The sequence below is a fragment of the Arachis hypogaea genome, chromosome 5 (genome assembly GCF_003086295.3).
Source record: "Arachis hypogaea cultivar Tifrunner chromosome 5, arahy.Tifrunner.gnm2.J5K5, whole genome shotgun sequence".
In the NCBI taxonomy this organism is placed as follows: Eukaryota; Viridiplantae; Streptophyta; class Magnoliopsida; order Fabales; family Fabaceae; genus Arachis; species Arachis hypogaea.
The window spans coordinates 90,165,145-90,183,881 of NC_092040.1; the positions used below are offsets into that span (position 1 = coordinate 90,165,145).

At 34.5% G+C, this 18,737-nt stretch overlaps 2 protein-coding genes and 1 pseudogene across 3 annotated transcripts; all 3 read left to right on the plus strand.

Moving 5' to 3' along the window:
• Positions 1–338: 338 nt before the first annotated feature.
• LOC112801814 (TMV resistance protein N-like) lies at positions 339–6,256 on the plus strand (annotated as a pseudogene).
• Positions 6,257–6,715: 459 nt separating this feature from the next.
• On the plus strand, positions 6,716–12,023 carry LOC112801816 (TMV resistance protein N). Of its 2 annotated transcripts, none has more exons than XM_025844756.3 (7): positions 6,716–7,362; positions 7,489–8,596; positions 8,809–9,090; positions 9,164–9,961; positions 10,063–10,678; positions 10,792–10,884; positions 11,040–12,023. In XM_025844756.3, exons 1-7 carry the CDS (start codon positions 6,863–6,865, stop codon positions 11,888–11,890), a joined length of 4,248 nt encoding a protein of 1,415 aa, XP_025700541.1. In that variant the 5' UTR covers positions 6,716–6,862; the 3' UTR covers positions 11,891–12,023. The 2 variants fall into 2 exon arrangements, with proteins under 2 accessions (XP_025700541.1, XP_072093520.1); XM_072237419.1 differs by having other exon boundaries at positions 6,735–7,362; positions 7,492–8,596.
• Positions 12,024–12,085: 62 nt separating this feature from the next.
• Positions 12,086–18,646, plus strand: LOC112801817 (TMV resistance protein N). The gene is made up of 6 exons (XM_025844757.3): positions 12,086–13,134; positions 13,593–14,688; positions 14,776–15,057; positions 15,140–16,342; positions 16,971–17,520; positions 18,240–18,646. The coding sequence occupies exons 1-6, from the start codon at positions 12,641–12,643 to the stop codon at positions 18,281–18,283; spliced, it is 3,669 nt and encodes a 1,222-aa protein (XP_025700542.1). The 5' UTR covers positions 12,086–12,640; the 3' UTR covers positions 18,284–18,646.
• The last annotated feature ends 91 nt before the right edge of the window (positions 18,647–18,737 follow it).

Sequence of the window (18,737 nt, forward strand, 5' to 3'; positions counted from 1 at the left end):
GGCTCTCCGTTATCAACATCACGTGAAATTGACTGCACGTGAATTTCTATCATACAGAAATATTTGATAAAAAAAAATTAGCCAACAATTAATGAATGCTAAATAAGACAAGTTGTGATTGTATTTTTTGTCTCTCTAGCATTAGCGCCAATGCCTCTTGTTTTGTGTTCTGAGGGTGCCACCACTATGTCTTCCCAGCACACTGGCACGCAACACCGGCACCAATGAGCGTAAAAATAAAAATAATTTTGTTTTGACTTTTGATAGAGACCATTTACTCCATATTTAATAGTATTGGGTGGCTTAATTTATGGTTCATTGACTTGGCCTTAATTTCCTGTTCCTGGATAGCAATGCTAAACTCAACTGTAACAATTATAAATGGTGGTGATTGGATTTATATATTGACTTATTTCAATCTGCATTGCATTATCTCTTTTTTCTCAACTGTATCAGATCTGTTCTTGGGATTATGCAAGCTTCTCCTTCCTCTTCCTTCAGCTATATTTGGAAATACGATGTGTTCCTCAGTTTCAGAGGAATTGATACTCGCCATGGTTTTATTGGCAATCTCTACAAAGCTCTTCATGACAAGGGAATCCGAACATTCATTGATGACGAGGAGCTCGAGAGAGGGGATGAAATTACACCTTCCCTTGTCAAGGCAATTGAAGAGTCTAGGATTGCAGTTCCTGTGTTATCTAAGAACTATGCTGCTTCTTCTTTTTGCTTAGAAGAACTTGTCACTATTATGAAATATGTTAAGGGAAAGGGCAGATTGGTTTTTCCGGTTTTTTTATGATGTTGATCCTTCTGATGTGAGACACTGCAATAATAGTTATGGGGAAGCACTAGCTAGGCTTGAAAAGAGATTCAAGGATAACAAGGAGAAAGTGCATAAATGGAGAGAATCTCTGCATCAAGTGGCTAACTTGTCTGGTGAAGGTTTCAAACTTTATGAGTATGTTTTTACAATTCCAGTGTCTCATAATCGTTTCTTTAACTTTTGTTATCAGAATCGTTTCTGCCGATATTTTTGTACATCTTTGTTATTTGTTTATTTTTCTTGTGAAAAGTTAATTTTAAGTGAGTCAAATGTAAATAAAAGGAGAAAATAAGATCATACGAGCTATAATTCAAATAACATATTCTCTCCATTCTCAGCTAGAAGTTTTGAGTTCAAGTCTCACAATCATACTAGAGATAAGGGATGGGAAGTACACAACTCCTATCAGCGGATATAACTCTAGGTGAGTATGGAGAGATTATGTCATTTGAACTATACCACACACTCTTAATATATATAAAATATGAATGTACATAAAATTATATATACATATGATGAGTGAGTAAAAATTTGAACCTAAATTTCTTTCTTTTATACAAATCAGACTAAAATTTAGGTATTATGTGAAAAGTTAAATTAATTATATTAGATAGTATAAATTTAAAAGTGTTATATTGTTTAGGGATTAGTTAGGTAATATATAAATTAATATTAAATTTAAAGACTCGTTTGTAAAAAATAATTGTAATTTATATATAATTTAATGTAATTATTCAAAAAAAAAGAAAAATATACAAATAAAATCTTGTAGAGTTGATATCTTTTCTATTGTAATTCACGAACGTACTCTTAATATAACCAAGAAAACATGCTAAGATTTTAATCCTTGTAACAAGTTGGTTTCGATTAAGGGGATTACTTTTGGGGGGGGGGGGGGGGTGGGAGAATTCTCAGTTTAACATGATATATTTCCTTGGACAGGAAAAAATATGAATATGTTTTTATTGAGAAGATCACTGGACAAATCTGGAGTAGGATTAGTCGTGTTCCTTTATATGTTGCGGATTATCCTATTGGGCTAGAATCTCGAGTGCAAAAAGTGGTCATGCTTCTAAGTGATGGATCTAATGGTGGAAACCAAATGGTGGGGATCTATGGAGTTGGTGGAATAGGTAAAACAACACTTGCTCGAGCAGTTTATAATCTGATTGCAGACCAATTTGAAGGATTATGTTTTCTTGAACATGTGAGAGAAAATTCAATCAAATATGGATTAGCATATCTCCAAGAGATACTTCTTTCTAAAGTACTTGGAAAAAAGGATATTAAGCTAGCAAGTGTTGGTGAAGGAACTTCAACAATAAGGCAAAGGTTCTCAAGAAAGAAGATTCTTTTGGTTCTTGATGATGTTGACAAACTCGAGCAATTGCGAATGATTGCCGGAGGACTTGATTGGTTTGGTTATGGTAGCAGAGTCATCATAACAACTAGGAACAAACATTTGCTAGCAGCACATGGGGTAGAGAGGACCTATGAGGTAGATGACCTAAATATGGAAGAATCACTCGAGTTGCTCAATTGGAATGCTTTTAGAAATGAAAAGGTTGATCCAAGTTATAAGAATGTTTTGAATAAAGTTGTGTCTTATGCTTCTGGTCTTCCACTAGCTTTGATTATAATAGGTTCCAACTTATTTGGCAGAACTATTGAGGAATGGATGTCTACATTATGTGAGTACAAAAAGGTTCCTAATAAAGATATCCAAAGGATACTCAAAATAAGCTTTGATGCTTTGGAAGAATATCAACAAAAGTTTTTTCTTGACATTGCTTGTTGCTTCAAAGGATATGAGAGGGAAAAGATTGAAACCATACTCCATGCTCATCATGATGTCAACCCGAAATCTAGTATTAGTGTGTTGCTTGAAAAATCTCTCATAAAGATTAACGAGTATGGTTTTGTGACATTACATGACTTGATTCAAGACATGGGCAGAGAAATTGTTCGTCAAGAATCACCCGAAAAGCCTGGGGAGCGCAGCCGGTTATGGTTTTCTGTAGATATAATGCAAGTTTTACAAGAGAACACGGTGAGTATAACTTGTAACTATGGGTGGTTTCCTCCATCATGAACCTTTTATCTTGCTCAATCTCCCTTGAACATATTTTATCACAACAGTTATTTGTTCCTTTGTTACCAATTTCCATTCTGTTATTAACTATATCTAATTAAACTAGTTTCTTTTGTCGTTTGTACTAGGTTAGGACATCTTTTATTTCAATGTTCTAACATTATATGCATGCATTGTATTTGACTTTTGCTTTTTGTTTTCAAAGGGAACTAGTGAAATTAACATGATAAATCTGGAAGTTCCCATATATGAAGTATTAGAATGGGATGGAACAGCCTTCAAGAAGATGAAAAATCTCAAAACACTTATCATTCAAAATGGTAAGTTTTCTAAAGGTCCCAAACATCTTCCAAATAGCTTAAGAGTTTTGGAATGGCAGGGATATCCTTTAGATTCTTTACCATCCGATTTTCGTCCAAAGAAGTTAGCCATACTCAACTTACCCAATAGTTGCTTTACATCATTCCAGCTTCTCAAGATACTGAAGGTAAAATATATTAACAGGTTTTTATCTTTCTCTATGTTTGTAGTTTCATTTTGAGAAAATTTTTCTTCTTCTTTATTTTGCAGACTTATGTTAATATGAGAGTCTTGAATTTCAGTGGAAATAGACAGACAACACAGATACCTGATGCATCCGGTGCCCCAAATTTAGAAGAATTATGCTTTGCAGATTGTGAGAATTTAATTAAAATTGACAAATCTGTTGGACTTTTGAGTAAACTCAAAATATTCGATGTTCAAGGTTGCCAAAAGCTAAGGAGGTTACCTTCGCTTGCATTGCCCTCTCTTGAAAAACTTTATCTCTCAGGTTGTTCAAGTCTCGTGAGTTTTCCAGAAATACAAGGAAAAATGAAGAAGTTAAGACAACTCTCTTTGATTGACACTTGTATAAAGGAGTTGCCTTATTCTATTTATAATCTTTCTGGGCTTCAACTATTAGAACTGCGTCACTCCGGAATTATTCTATTGCCAAGCAGCATTTTCATGTTGAGAGAACTTAATGCTTTGGACTTGTGGGAATGTGAGTGCTTGCTAGCATATGAAGGTGATGATATAGAGCAAGTGAGCTTAGTGCTGTCTTCAAATGCAACAAGTCTTGATTTCAGTACTTGCAATATATCTGATGAATTCCTTCAAATATTTCTTCCTCAGTTTCCCAATGTGCAAGTTTTAAACTTGTCATATTGTAATTTCACAATTCTCCCGGAATGCATCAGCGAATGCCGCTTTTTGGAGATTCTTTATCTGAATGAATGCAAGAATCTACAAGAAATTAGAGGGATTCCACCCAACATAGAAATATTGTATGCAATGCACAACACATCCATGAGTTACTCCAGCAGAATGACATTGTTGAATAAGGTATTTTAGGTTGACTTTGATTTGATACCTACATCTACATGTTTATCAACTAACTCAAGAACTATTTATGGCTGCAAGGAGTTCCATGAGGATGGTGGAGACAAGGCATTTATTTTGCCAGGAACAGAGGTTCCAGATTGGTTTGAACTTCAGAGTGATGGACAACCAATATCTTTCTGGTTTCGTAATAAGTTCCCTGCCTTATCTCTCTGTGTTCTTTTTAACCAAAGGCTTACTAATCATAGAGAACTTCGGATTGGAGTGAGATTGATCATCAAAGGCAACAACAATTTTGAAGAACTTTTTAATGAAACTTTGAATATAGTATCACATCTTCATCATGTATATATCTGTAGTATGAAGCAAGTAACCTTTGCAGCTGATGTGGATGAAATGCTTTTGAAAAATGGATGGAACAAAGCAGTAATATCTCTTTACCATTACAACATATTTGTGCCTCGAGAATTGGAGGATTTGGGGAGCATGCAAATTGGAGTTCATGTAATTGAAAAAAGAAGTAACATGCAAGATATCCGATTCTCCGATCCTGACACTCATATCCAGTATAGTCCAATTCTTCTTAATTCCAGATGGTTATCTCAGGGTAAATATCATTTACTGAATCAAGAAACCTCAACAGTCACTGTCCAAGGTAACATAGTTTTCTTTCTGGCAAGCATTACTAATTTTTACTTGTGTATGTTTTGCTTCTCTGCATATATCTTGTATATTCTTCTCCCTTCTTTCATCGGCTAAGTCTATAATCTTTTTTCACTTTCAGGTTTGCAAGAACAAAAAAATTTAACTCGGATCGATCATAAGAAGTTGAAAGGTCATAAAAAAGTGAACAAAGCAAAAAGGGAAGGAACAATGCTCAACATCAATTCCATGCAGGATATTGTTATTCTTACAAGTGTGAGTTGTGAAGTTTGACATGTGTTAAATTTAAAAAATTCACAGATAACCAAATCATGCTAAAAAATTCACATGAGAGAATTTGTACTCAAGACAATTACATGTTTGTATAATATCTATGATATGCATGGATTATGAATTTTAAGGCAGGTAATTTTGTATGCAATGGAATAGGAGGCCTCAAATGACAAGAACATGACACCAAAATCATGGAGTTACATGTCATGCGAACCGTGGGATCCAAGACACGAATCGCTTCCACTGGATTCATTGGATCCAATGCTATGGGAATCATGGGGTCCAGTGACACAGCCACAGGGATCATGGAATCCATCAGTGGCACGAGAATCATGGAATTCAATTGATTGTGAAGGGACAGATACAACAAACCAACTAGTTTCAAGTAAAGAAATAACCATGAGTGATAGTGACTCTGAAATGACGAGATTGAGTCATAGAACTGCCAAGTGGAAACTGTGGTTATGTGGTTTATTTTCTTCATCCATGTCTTCTTCCTCCTCTTCTCTGAGGGAAAGGCTCCTATAATCAAGGCTTAGAAGGTAAGTTGGCTCTTTCTATTTATATTGTTCAATGATTGAAATTTAATGGCCAGGTTTGCTAAATTTCTAAACACATACATATATATAGTTCTATTTCTTATGAGGCCATATATAATGGCTGGTAAAAGTTTTCCTCAGCTGCTAAGCTGAAGTTTCTGATAAAAAGAAAAAGAAAATGAATGAATACTTGTAAGTTACAATATTTGCAAGCTTTTATCTGATTGGTGATTTATCTTTTGTCGAAGAAAGTAATGACAATTTTATTATTATCATTTTCAGGTCATCGTCCTCTTGGTGATATCAGAGTATGGAAACTTCCTTGGTTCAATGCGACATGAGACCTAAATCTTGCCATTTTATTTTTAAATAAACTCAGATTGATTATGACAGTACTTTCTGTCTTCCATGTAATGTATTTAGGTTTGATCTGTATATAAAATGTATATTTAAATTTATACATTATTTTGAGGTAGTAAGTAATTTTGTCCTATTTCTTCATTTTGAGGTAATAAGTATCTTAGACTCTAACTAAAAGGTTATGACTATGAGTTCAAGTCTTGGAAATAGTAAAATATATCTTTTATCTTTTATGAATTATATTGATGAAAGGTATTTTAAGAAAAAATGATGTACACCAAATCCCTCTACATCACTAATAGGTATATGCTTAAAAAAGGCTAAATAGAAAGGGCAAGTAAACCAATATATCCGATCAGTGCCTAATAAAAAATGTGAAGTAAAGCAAGTTGTAAAAATAAGACTTCCTTTTTTGGTTTTTGTGTAACATGAAAAAGATAAAAAGAATAGTCAAGATGGGAGTGCTTGAAGTTAGTATTTTATTAGAGCAACCCTATCTTCCTACCTACTTACTATGGCAAAAGAATAAGGACATGATGACAGAGGAGTCATCAGTAATTTACTTTGTTGCCCTTTTGTTTGTATTATATTCCCTCACAGTTTTCTTCTTCCTTTTACTTTTTGGCAATACTTACTTACTTGGTAATAATGTTAGTTTTGATGTTGGCATAAATACTACCCTTTTAGCCATTATGTTCTAATGCTAACTGAGGTCCTTGTTTTTGGTCTGAGACTTTCAGTATCATCATGTCAACACTACCACTCACCTCTTCTTATTCCTCTTCCTTTTGTTATGCATTCACCTATGATGTGTTTATCAGCTTTAGAGGCAGTGATACTCGCTATGGTTTCACTAACAATCTCTACAATGCTCTCGATAGAAAAGGAATCCGCACCTTCTTTGATGATGAGGAGCTTCGGAAAGGAGAGGAAATCACAGAATCACTTGTCAAGGCAATTGAAGAATCTAGAATTGCCATTGTAGTGTTCTCCAAGAACTATGCATCTTCTTCCTTTTGTTTAGATGAACTTGTCAAGATCATGGAGTGTGTTAAGGGGAACGGACGGTTGGTTTTTCCGGTCTTCTATGATGTTGATCCTTGTGACGTGCGACACCAAAAAGGAAGCTATGCAGTTGCGTTGACTAAGCATGAGGAGAGGTTCAAGGATGACATGAAGAAATTGCAGAAATGGAGGACAGCTCTGCATGAAGCAGCCAACCTGTCTGGCAATGATTTCAAGCTTCAGTATGGTTTTTACTATCTGATATTTTGATTTACGAAAACATTTTATATCAAAACCTTTAGAGGAAAGAGTTCCTTTGTATATGCTGCATTTAGCATCACTTTGTTGTGACATTTATTATTGGACAGAAGGGAATATGAACATGCTTTCATCGAGAAGATTGTGAAGGAGATCTCAAACAGGATCGGTCGTACTCCTTTGCATGTTGCTGATTACCCTATTGGACTGGAATCTCGAGTACAGGAAGTAAACAAGCTTCTGAATGGTGGATCCAATAGTGGAGCCCTTATGGTAGGGATATATGGAGTTGGTGGAATAGGTAAAACCACACTTGCTAAAGAAGTTTATAACTTGACTGCTGACCCATTTCATGGTTTATGTTTTCTTGAAAATGTGAGGGAAAATTCAAATAAAAATGGTTTAGCATATCTCCAAGAGTTATTTCTTTCAAAAACACTTGGAGAGAAAGATATAAAGCTAGCAAGTGTAAGTGAAGGAATCTCATTAATAAAGCAAAGGTTGAAGAGCAAGAAGGTTCTCCTGGTTCTTGATGATGTTGAGAAACTTGAGCAATTGCAGGCAATTGCTGGAAGGCCCGATTGGTTTGGTCCTGGCAGCATAATCATTATAACAACTCGGGACAAACATTTGTTGGCAAGTCATATGGTGGAGAGAACATACCAAGTGAAGAAATTTGATGAGAAAGAAGCACTTGAGTTGCTTAGGTGGAATGCTTTCAAATATGAAAATGTTGATCCAAGTTATATGCACATGTTAAGTAAAGTAGTGTCCTATGCTTCTGGCCTTCCATTGGCTCTGGTGGTAATAGGGTCAAATTTGTATGGAAGAAGTGTAGAAGAATGGATATCTGCATTACATGAGTATAAAAGAATTCCTAATAAAGATATCCAAAAGAAACTTAAAGTAAGTTTTGATGCTTTGGAGGAATATCATCAGAAACTTTTTCTTGACATTGCTTGTTGCTTCAAAGGATATAGTTTTGATGATCTTGAAAATGTACTCCATGCCTTTTATGATGTTAGCCCGATACTTGGTATTCGAGTGTTGGCTGAAAGATCTCTAATAAATATTGATAAGGATGGCCATGTGACACAGCATGACTTGATTCAAGATATGGGCAGAGAAATTGTTCGGCAAGAATCACCAAAAAATCCTGGTAAACGTAGTCGGTCATGGCTTCCTGAAGATATAATACGAGTTCTACAAGAGAATATTGTAAGTAAATTTATGAGGGTGATTTGTTTTCTCTTCATTAATATTATAATCTTGATTATCTGATCTATTTCAAATTTGATCCCCATAATAATAATTTATTTATTTGTGCTTGTTTCTTTAATACAAAACATTCTTAATTTAGGAGTATTGACATCCTAATATTACATGTATGGTGGTATTATAAGTTTATTTGAGGCTTGTTGTTTTCAAAGGGAACCAATGAAATTGAACTCATAATTCTGCAAGCTCCCACATCTGAATTAATAGAATGGGATGGAGAGGCTTTCAAGAAGATGGAAAACCTCAAAACACTTATTATTCTAAGTGGCAATTTTTCCAGAAGTCCTAATTATCTTCCAAATAGTTTAAGACTGTTGGAATGGCGGGAATATCCTTCATATTCTTTACCGGTTGATTTTCATCCAAAGAAGCTTGCCATACTCAAGTTGCCCAAAAATTGCTTAACACTGCTCCGGCTAGTTAAAGTATTAAAGGCAAGCACAACAAGCTTTTTTTTTTTTTATTGTTAGTAAATTCATTTTAATATATGTGTGTTGAATTTTGCAGGAGTTTGTGGAGATGAGTGTTTTGGATTTTAGTTGGAATGATTGGATAAAACATATCCCTGATGTTTCAGGTGCCCCAAATTTAAAAGAATTAAACTTTGCATGTTGTGGAAATTTGATTAACGTTGATAAGTCAGTTGGATATTTGAGTAAACTTAGATCATTGGATTTTCAAGGTTGTATAAAGCTTAGGAATCTTCCTTCCCTTATGTTACCATCTCTTAGAAAACTCACTCTTGTGAATTGTTCAAGTCTTGTGAGTTTTCCTGAAATATTAGGAAAAATGGAAAAGATTACATATCTTGATCTGTATTCAACTTCTATAAGAGAATTGCCATATTCCATTTGTAACCTTACTCGGCTTCAAGAATTCGATCTGCGTGATGGTGGAACTGTTCTATTGCCAAGTAGCATTTTCATGTTTGGAGAACTTCTTGAGTTGAAATTTCATGGATATAAGAGTTTGCTATTATCTAATGAAGGTGGTGTGGAGCAAATGCCCTCAGTGTCAGCATCATCAACCACAAAACGCATTGATTTGTCTTCATGCAATATGTCAGATACATTCCTCCAAATATTTATCTCTCAATTTTCCAATGTGCAAGAGTTGAACTTGTCAGAAAGTCATTTCACAATTCTCCCAGAATGTATCAAAGATTGTCACCTTTTGAGAATTCTTTATCTGACTAGCTGTAAGAATCTTCAAGAGATTAGAGGGATTCCACCCAACATAGAAATCTTGAATGCAACTGACAATACATCCTTGAATTGTTCAAGTAGAGAAGCATTATCAGATAAGGTATCTTTTTGTTTCACCGATAATTAATATGGTGATTCTGGTAATATGATCTATGTGTTGTTGCTAAATTAACTAACTCATGAACTATTTATGACCAACAGAAATTGCATGAGGAGGGTAGAAAGAGGAGATTCATTTTGCCAGGAACAAGGATACCAAGTTGGTTTGAGCATCAGAGGAGTGGAGAATCAGTTTCTTTCTGGTTCCGTAATAAGTTCCCTGCCATATCACTTTGTTTTCTTTTCACGGAAGCACTTGAATTTGATGATCAGTGTTCTCTTTTCCCTCATCTAAAATTGGTCACCCATGATAGTGACAATGGTGGGTGCATATTTAGTGATCAAAATCAAAGTTGCCCGCGTGCTACTCGCAGCCATATGAGGATTTATGATTTAGAAGATGATGAGGGTCAACAGTTTCAACAAAATGAATGGAATCAAGCGGTGGTCTCTCTTTCAGTTGAGGATAAGTCTGGTGAGAGGGAACTGAGGCCAGAGGAGTGGGGCAGCATAGAAATTGGGGTGCATATAATCAAAGAAAGAAGTAGCATGGATGATATCCAATTCACTCTTCCACTTTTGGACAAAGATCATCATAAAGCACTGCACATGAAAGATTCTCACAAGCACCATATGCAGCAACAACAAACAAGTTTGCCTTTATTGCAACCGGTTGATAATCTGAATTGGGACCCTCGTTCCTACATCGTTCGCAGACGTAAATACTAAATACTCTCAGCAATCACCTCAATTTTTCTGACTAATTTCCTTGGATACTTGTTTCTTAAGAAGCTTTTTTAGTTTTTAATTTTTTTTCTGTTACAACCACAGTTTACATTAGACCCAATAGATCAAAGCTCACGTTATGGTCTCCTGTCACCGATGTTTCTTTATGTATCACTCAGACCCAAGACCACATGCCATGTGAGTCAATATATTTCTCTCTAGATATGTCTTAATTTGCTGCGTTGTTATATGTTCTTTGAGTTAATTTTGTTTAACAGAACATGTGCAAAACAAAATACTGAAAATGACATTTCCAGATTTTATGTATATGCTTACCTTTTTGCTCTTTGAAGCTTCAAAAAAGGCTCCAGGTGAATCTTCTCGTACCTCGTGTCGTGGGGATACTCTAAATATTCATGGCTCAAGTCCCCTGTCATTAAGTGGCAAGGCTAGTGAAGAAGATGTACCTTCAATATCCAGTTGTACTGCTTCATCAACATCAACTGACAAATATTTGGGCGATGAAAATGTAATAAGTGATGATGATGATGTAGAAATGAATGCCTTTTATGCTTCACTAGATGTTTCTGGCATCCCTATGCTTCCTTGTTCCCGTGATAAGTTGGTCACCACCACTGTTTCGAAAGATAAAGAGGCCAGAGAAGCATTGAGATCAGTACAACACGTCATCTCGCATGATGCTTCAGTTTTGCTGCATCCTGAATTGTGCAGTATCTTGAAAGCCAACCTAGATCACCTCTGCAAGTTATCTGCAGATCATGGCAGAATATCAAGAGAAGCTAGCAAAGTGATATCGGAAGCTTCACGGGTTTTGACTCATTGGAGTAGGGACTACAGTGAAGCAAGTGTGAAAATTGATTCTATAATGTCCCATTTGCAGAAAGCTGATGAACTGGAAATGAGTCTGGAAAGTAACAAGAAAAGGTTCTTGGAAGTTGGGCAACTCAATGTCGATAAAGCTATGTCTGTTTCTCAAATCGAAGCTGGCATGTTTCGTAAGAGAAAGAGAGAGATTTTTGAGGAAGGAAAGACAGTCAAAACTCAGTTGGACGAGTTAAAGAAGAATTTACCACAATGGGAACATGAGCATACTTTGGCAAAGAAAACTCAGGCAACAATCATAGCTGAATGGTCAAGACTGCGAGAGAATTTTCAAAATATTGAGAAAGACTGGAATTTTTAAGAACTCCACTAGAGTTCTCATCATAAATGATGAATCTAAACGATTGTAGAATTGTGCATTTCTCATTTATTGGTTTGCTAACATTTGAAGGTGGCCAAGTGCTTATGGTTATATGTTTTAGTTGTTAATAGCATAATAATCCTGCTCCTGCATAATGAATTACATAAGTGTGTGTGTGAACAAATCTAGAACAATAGCAATATGCTTATATTATTCATAATCCAGGATTATTGCAATCCACTGAATTAGTCTTGTGACTAGCTGTGGATAAGGCTACAATTAATCAACAACAAAAAATATATTAGTCTCTACCTCACCATGAGTCTTATATCATGTTTTGAAGGAGAGTCAAACAGTTGTGATGATAGAGAATAACATATTTTTTCATATAAAATTTTCTTCAGATCTCATTCCAAGGTGTCAGATTGATGGATGCTAGACAGTTAATATAATAAGTCGCTCTTACAGTTTCATCAAGTCAAGATCGACAGTAGAGTAAATATATTAAACTGATGAAGTACCAGTCCCTTACCTAATAAGTTTGAATACGATGCATTAATTTGTAATATAAAAAACCCTAACCATTGACTTCGAAATGTGAATAGATCCTAGTTTCACGTGATTCCAGGCTGAGCAAAATATTTTATGTAATCTTATATCCTATAACATCAAATAATTAAAGGAGACTTGTAAGCATATATCCATGGTTATTTTGCTTACAAATTTCTCTTAGTCTTTGAAGTTGTAAAAATGAGCATGGAAGATCGTCGTTTATCACTTGCATTGTCCTCAGACTACGGATGGGACTACGAGGTGTTCCTCAGCTTCCGAGGTCTAGACACCGGCAAGCACTTCGCCGGAAATCTCTATTACGCTCTCAAACAGAGGGGAATCCGGACGTTCTATGCTGACAGAGAGCTTGAGGGAGGAGAGGAGCTCGAGCCAACGCTCCTGAAGAGAATTCAAGATTCGAAAACCGCCATCCCTGTGTTTTCTCCAGGTTATGCTGATTCTGCATTCTGCTTGCTTGAACTTGCAGCCATCATGGATAACAGCAAGGCGAAGGGACGGTTGGTTTTTCCGGTGTTCTACGGTGTAAGTGCTTCTGATGTTCGACGTCAGACTGGGACTTATGAAGAGGCAATGGCTAAGCATCAACGTAGGAATGACCACCACGTCGTGCAGAAATGGAGAGAAGCTCTTCAGCAAGCAGCTAACTTGTCCGGCAGCAGTTTCAAATTTCAGTAACCACCTCATCCATATTCTTAATATTTTTTTTTTCTTTGTAAAATGAGTTGTTTTATTAAAAGTTTATATCCTTAAACCTTTCTTGTTGCTACTTTCTATCTCTTATATATTTATATCAATGAGTCAAATTTATACTTTAGATTTTAGGATTTAAGGTTTAATATTCAGAAGTTTGGAGTTTAGAGTTTAGAGTTAGGGTTTATAATTCAGAATTTAGGATTTAAGATTTATGTTTTAGAGTTCAATGAGCATTGCATTCCTTATTTTTTCAGGAATGCATTAGCATTGAAATTTCAAATTAAATGTCTATTGTTTTGTAAAATTATGCAACGAAAATGTAAGTAAAGATTGTACAGTTCAAGGATTGAAGTAATGAAAATAACATTCTATAAGAAGTTATCAAAAGTTTGTCAACTTTTACTCGGATAGTAGCGTTAATTTTGTGATTGGATAGGAACGAATATGAATTTGAGTTCATTGAAAAGATCATTGAAGTGGTCTCCAAAAATGTCAATCGCACTCTTCTCTGCGTTGCAAAGCATCCAGTTGGATTGGAGTCTCCGGTGCAAGAAGTATGCAAGCTTTTGGATGTAAGACCGGGATGCAATAAGAACCAAGTCTGCATGGTAGGAATTCATGGAATTGGGGGAATAGGTAAATCAACTCTCGCTAAAGCAGTTTTTAATTATATAGCTGACCAATTTGACAGTTCATGCTTTCTTGAAAACGTGAGAGAAAATTCAAGTAAGCATGGATTGGAACATCTACAAGCGAAGCTTCTTTTTGACATTGTTGGAGAAAAGAATATTAGTTTGATAGGCCCCAGTGAAGGTGTTCCTCCAATAAAGCACAGGCTTCGCCAAAAGAAGGTTCTTTTGATTCTTGATGACGTTGACGAAGAAAAGCAGTTGAAAGAACTTGCTGGAGGGCTAGATTGGTTTGGTTCTGGTAGCAGAGTCATAATTACAACTCAAGACCAACAAGTACTAAGACTTCATGCGATTAAAACAAAATATGAGTTAAATGGGTTAAAATTTGAAGATGCTCGTAAATTGTTTGAATTGAAACTGAAGAAGAAAGCTGATCCACATTTTGATGATGTTATAAATCGTGCAGTGACTTATTGTGCAAAGCATCCATTGGCTTTGGAATTAATAAGTTCTGATTTGGGTAGTATAAATGCAGATGAATGGGAATCTGCATTAGGCCATTATGAAAGAAATCTTGGCAAAGAAATCTATGATAAACTTAAAAGAAGCTTTGATCGTTTGGAGAAAGAAGTGCAAAGTGTGTTTCTTGACATTGCTTGTTGCTTTAAAGGACTCAGTAGGACAGAGGTCAACAATATGCTTCGTGCACATCATGGTTTCTGCCCAATATATGCTATTCGACTTTTGGAGGAGAAATCTCTCATAATGATTGAAGACAATGAGGTGAGATTACATGACAAGATACATGAAATGGGTAGGAAAATTGAACAAGAAGGAAAGCATGGACACCGCTATCTCTTGTCGTCCTATGAAGCTATAGTTCAATTTTTTAAACACAAGGTATGTAAGATCTATGTAACTGAATTGATTTCTCATCTTGGCTCTTGCTAGATTTCTTTACTTGACTTGAATGATATATGTTGACAGGGCATTCATGATAAAATTGAAATGATAATTCTAGACCTTTCCAGCTCAGAAGAACAAGTGGTGGAATGGGATGGAGAAGGCTTCAAAGATATGGAAAGTCTCAAAACTCTTATAAATCGAAATGTCTATTTTTCGCAAGATCCCAATCACCTTCCCAATAGTTTGAGAGTATTTGAATGGCCAGGATATTCTTCACATTCTTTACCAGCTAATTTTTGTCCAAAGGAACTTATCCTGTTCAAGTTACCCAGTAATCGCTTAATGTCACTCAATTTTCTCAAGGCAAGTTCTAAAACTATGTCCTATTGAATGACTCATTCTATTAACTAACATTCATGTGATTCCTTTTAATTGACTTTTCCAGGAGTTTGTGAACATGAGAGTTTTGAATTTTGATGATGCTGAATGTGTAAAAGCTATACCTAGTCTATCTTCTACCCCAAATCTGGAAGAACTATCATTCTCAAACTGTGAGAGTTTGACTGAAATTGATGAATCGGTTGGAAATCTGAGGAAGCTTAAGATATTAAATGCCTTTGGTTGCAGCAAGCTTAGGAGCTTCCCACCCCTTAAGTTACCATCTATTGAAGAACTCAACTTCACCAGCTGCTCAAATCTTGAGAATTTTCCAAAAATCTTAGAAAAGATGGAGAATTTAACAAAGCTTGAGTTAGATTGCACTGCCATAAAAGCTATACCTGATCTATTTTCTGCAGAGAATTTAGTAGAATTATCATTTTCATACTGTGTGAATTTGATTGAAATTGATGAGTCAGTTGGGTTTTTGATTAAACTTAGATTACTTAATGCCTTTGGTTGTTGTAAGCTCAGAAGCTTTCCATCCCTTTTGTTGCCATCTCTTGAAGAACTTGATCTCTCATGGTGTTCAAGCCTTGAGAATTTTCCAGAGATATTAGACAAGATGGAAAAGATAACACGGCTAAGATTGCAGTATACTCCCATAAAAGAATTGCCAAATTCCATCCAAAATCTTACTCGGCTTCGAGACTTGGAAATGCTTGAATGTGGAATGCTTCAGTTACCGAGCAACATTACCTTATTGCCAGAACTGAGACACATCGTGTTTTGTCGAACACCTAACCAAGATGAAGGTGAAGAAAAATTGAGTTGGATGGAGTCTTCAAACAGCACACTACATGCATCTCAGTGTACTATATCGCATGGAATATTTCCAAACTTATTTGGTTGGTTTTCTATGTATATGGAAGAATTAGACTTGTTCCGTGTTAATTTCAGATTCCTTCCTGATTGCATCATGGAGTGTCTTCTTTTGAAGGAATTGAATTTGGATCAGTGTCATAATCTTCAAAGTATTAGATGGCTTCCACCCAACTTGGAAACACTTTCCGTGACATGTTGTAGATGTTTAAAAGATTTAGACCTCACAATTCTTCCTGGAAGTACCAAAGAATACTACAATTTCAGGAGACTCATTGTAGATAATTGTGAAAATCTTCAGATAATAAAAGGAATTCCACCAGAAGGTTTATCTGCAACAAATTGCTTGAGCCTGCCTTCCTCATATATAAGCATGCTATTGAATGAGGTTTGTGTCTCTTCAGTAATTGATACCTCTCCATACTCATATGTAGTTATCTTTACGCCAAGTTGACGGTTGAAAATGGTTAGATCACAATTTAATTAAATTTATTAAATCATTTAACAATATTCAGCTATCAACTTCACTTGAAGACAAATGCATGTGAGTCTCCACTAATATCGTATTGAAAAATGATATTTTTTCAGATTTTTAATATTTATTGTGTTAAAAAAGTGTTTAAACTTCTAAATTTTAAATCCTAGTAAAATATTTGAAAGAATAAATACGTGATTAAAAATGAAATATCATTTATTTGTATTATATTTAGTTACATTACATTACATTTATTTAGGTGCTATATATACTATCTGTATTTTGTGTTTATAATATATATTAAGTTTAATTAATCCAAAAATTTGTGCAACCTTATCAAATTTGTAAATAGATTCATATACTTAATTACAAAAGTTATTTCTTACTTTTAAGAAAATATATTTTTTTATTATTTTTATCGTATTTTAAAATATTTTTAGAAAAATTTTATTAACGAATTTGAATCATATTTGATTTAATAGTTCTTGGTACCATAATCTTATAACTTTAATTGATACACTAATAAAACTATGGCCAGCAGGAATTACGCGAGGTGGGTAGAAACATATGGCGTTTTGTGCCAGGGTCAGGGAATTGCATTCCAGAGTGGTTCCATCCCTGTAATAATGGAAATTCATCAGTCTCTTTCTGGTTTCGAAATAAGTTTACTGCCATTTCACTTTGTGTTTTCCTTGGAGCATTGGGTAAACACCAAATAGCATTCTATTTTTGCCCCAAATTGGAGATCAATGGCAATACAGTAAATAAGTGGCTTCTAGAGAACAAGAAGTATTGGTTTGTGCAAGAGGCAGAAGCTGATCATATATTCATTCTCCATGAAAAACAAATGAAATATGAAAACAGTGTGAATGAAGCACTTGTGAGAAATAAAGAATGGAATCATGCCAAGATTTTTGTTGATGTCTATTCTCCAAGGGGGTGGACAGAAATTGACATGCAAATTGGAATTCATGTATTCAAAGAAAAAAATAGCATGAAGGATGTCCAATTCACCAATCCTTATAATAATGTTACTGGGGAATCTAATTCAGTGGATTCAACACAGCAAAGTGGAACTAGCATAGTGCAAGGTAAATGCATTTGTGGTATTCTTATTATTCTTTCTTTAATACGTGTGCTTTTATATTTTTACAATATCATTGTTTTTAATACACTTTCAAAATAAAATATTTTATATTGTTAACAACATTAACATTAAGGTATAGCTTTAAGCTATTTATTATTATATTAGATAATATGCAGTTAAATATTTGCATAAATTACAATTTCATTATTAGACAATTTTTAGTATCTTAGTATTTTTTTATTTATTCATTATAATTAATAAAAAGATGATAATATCGTTATATCACTCTTATTTTGATAATATTTCTTTTATAAATTTATACAGAATACAATAAAAAAAATCAGACAAGGAGTGATATTATTATTTTCTTAATTAATATCTTAGTATTTTGAAGTGGCTTATATTTTTCGACTACATAGTTGTCTCATCACCAACATTTTCTACAATGAACTAGTCATTTTAAAATATGCTTCTTTCATTATATCTTGTTTAGTTGTTTTCATTTTTTAATGTATTCATAAACTAATATATATCTAAAAGAAGTAAAGAACACAATATTTGTATCCACAATTTTCTAATAATTTGCACTGTCTGAACTATATATTCGTTGCTAGACATGCGGATATTTGTTATTTTAAAAGTTTAGTATCTAAATAACTTAATAGTATATTCCTCCTCCATTTTATCTGTCCTAGTAATTTTGTGCTAATTTTGTTCCTTCAGTGAATTTGAAGCGCATTTCTCATAATTATTCCCGAACATTCTAATGGAGCTTTGAACTTTGAAGAGGTGCGAAACCTTGGATTAGATTTTCGACAGGACACAGGAGTATAGGGATTTTCAACTGGATGAATTTGAGGGAAAAAGTGGCCAATGGGAATGTGATCAATCTTTTACAAAGAAAAACAATAAAAAAACCATTGCCGAATGCTCATGAGTCATGATCACTACTGCAAGAAAATTTTAGTAGATGGTGAAAAACAGGAATTTATAAGAGCCTTCATATTTATATATATTGTTAAACATGCATTATGTATTAAACATTTACTTTTTATTATTCCCTGAAGCAGAACCTTCATATTTTTAACTTATTCTTCACTATATAAGCGAAACTATGAATTGATTTACAATATTTTCACCAGTATTTGTTTCCCTCGGTTTTCTCTTCTAGATTTTGGATAGAATAATTATAATAACAGGTTAAATTATTTAGTAGCTTAC

Bases quoted from the DNA above. Each gene is read 5' to 3' on its own strand.
- LOC112801816 (XM_025844756.3), top strand. From the start codon at position 6,863: ATGTCAACACTACCACTCACCTCTTCTTATTCCTCTTCCTTTTGTTAT. The intron at 7,363-7,488 runs GTATGGTTTTTA...ATTATTGGACAG, and splicing joins GGCAATGATTTCAAGCTTCA to AAGGGAATATGAACATGCTT. The intron at 8,597-8,808 runs GTAAGTAAATTT...TTGTTTTCAAAG, and splicing joins GAGTTCTACAAGAGAATATT to GGAACCAATGAAATTGAACT.
- LOC112801817 (XM_025844757.3), top strand. From the start codon at position 12,641: ATGAGCATGGAAGATCGTCGTTTATCACTTGCATTGTCCTCAGACTAC. The intron at 16,343-16,970 runs GTTTGTGTCTCT...TATGGCCAGCAG, and splicing joins TAAGCATGCTATTGAATGAG to GAATTACGCGAGGTGGGTAG. The intron at 17,521-18,239 runs GTAAATGCATTT...TTGTTCCTTCAG, and splicing joins TGGAACTAGCATAGTGCAAG to TGAATTTGAAGCGCATTTCT.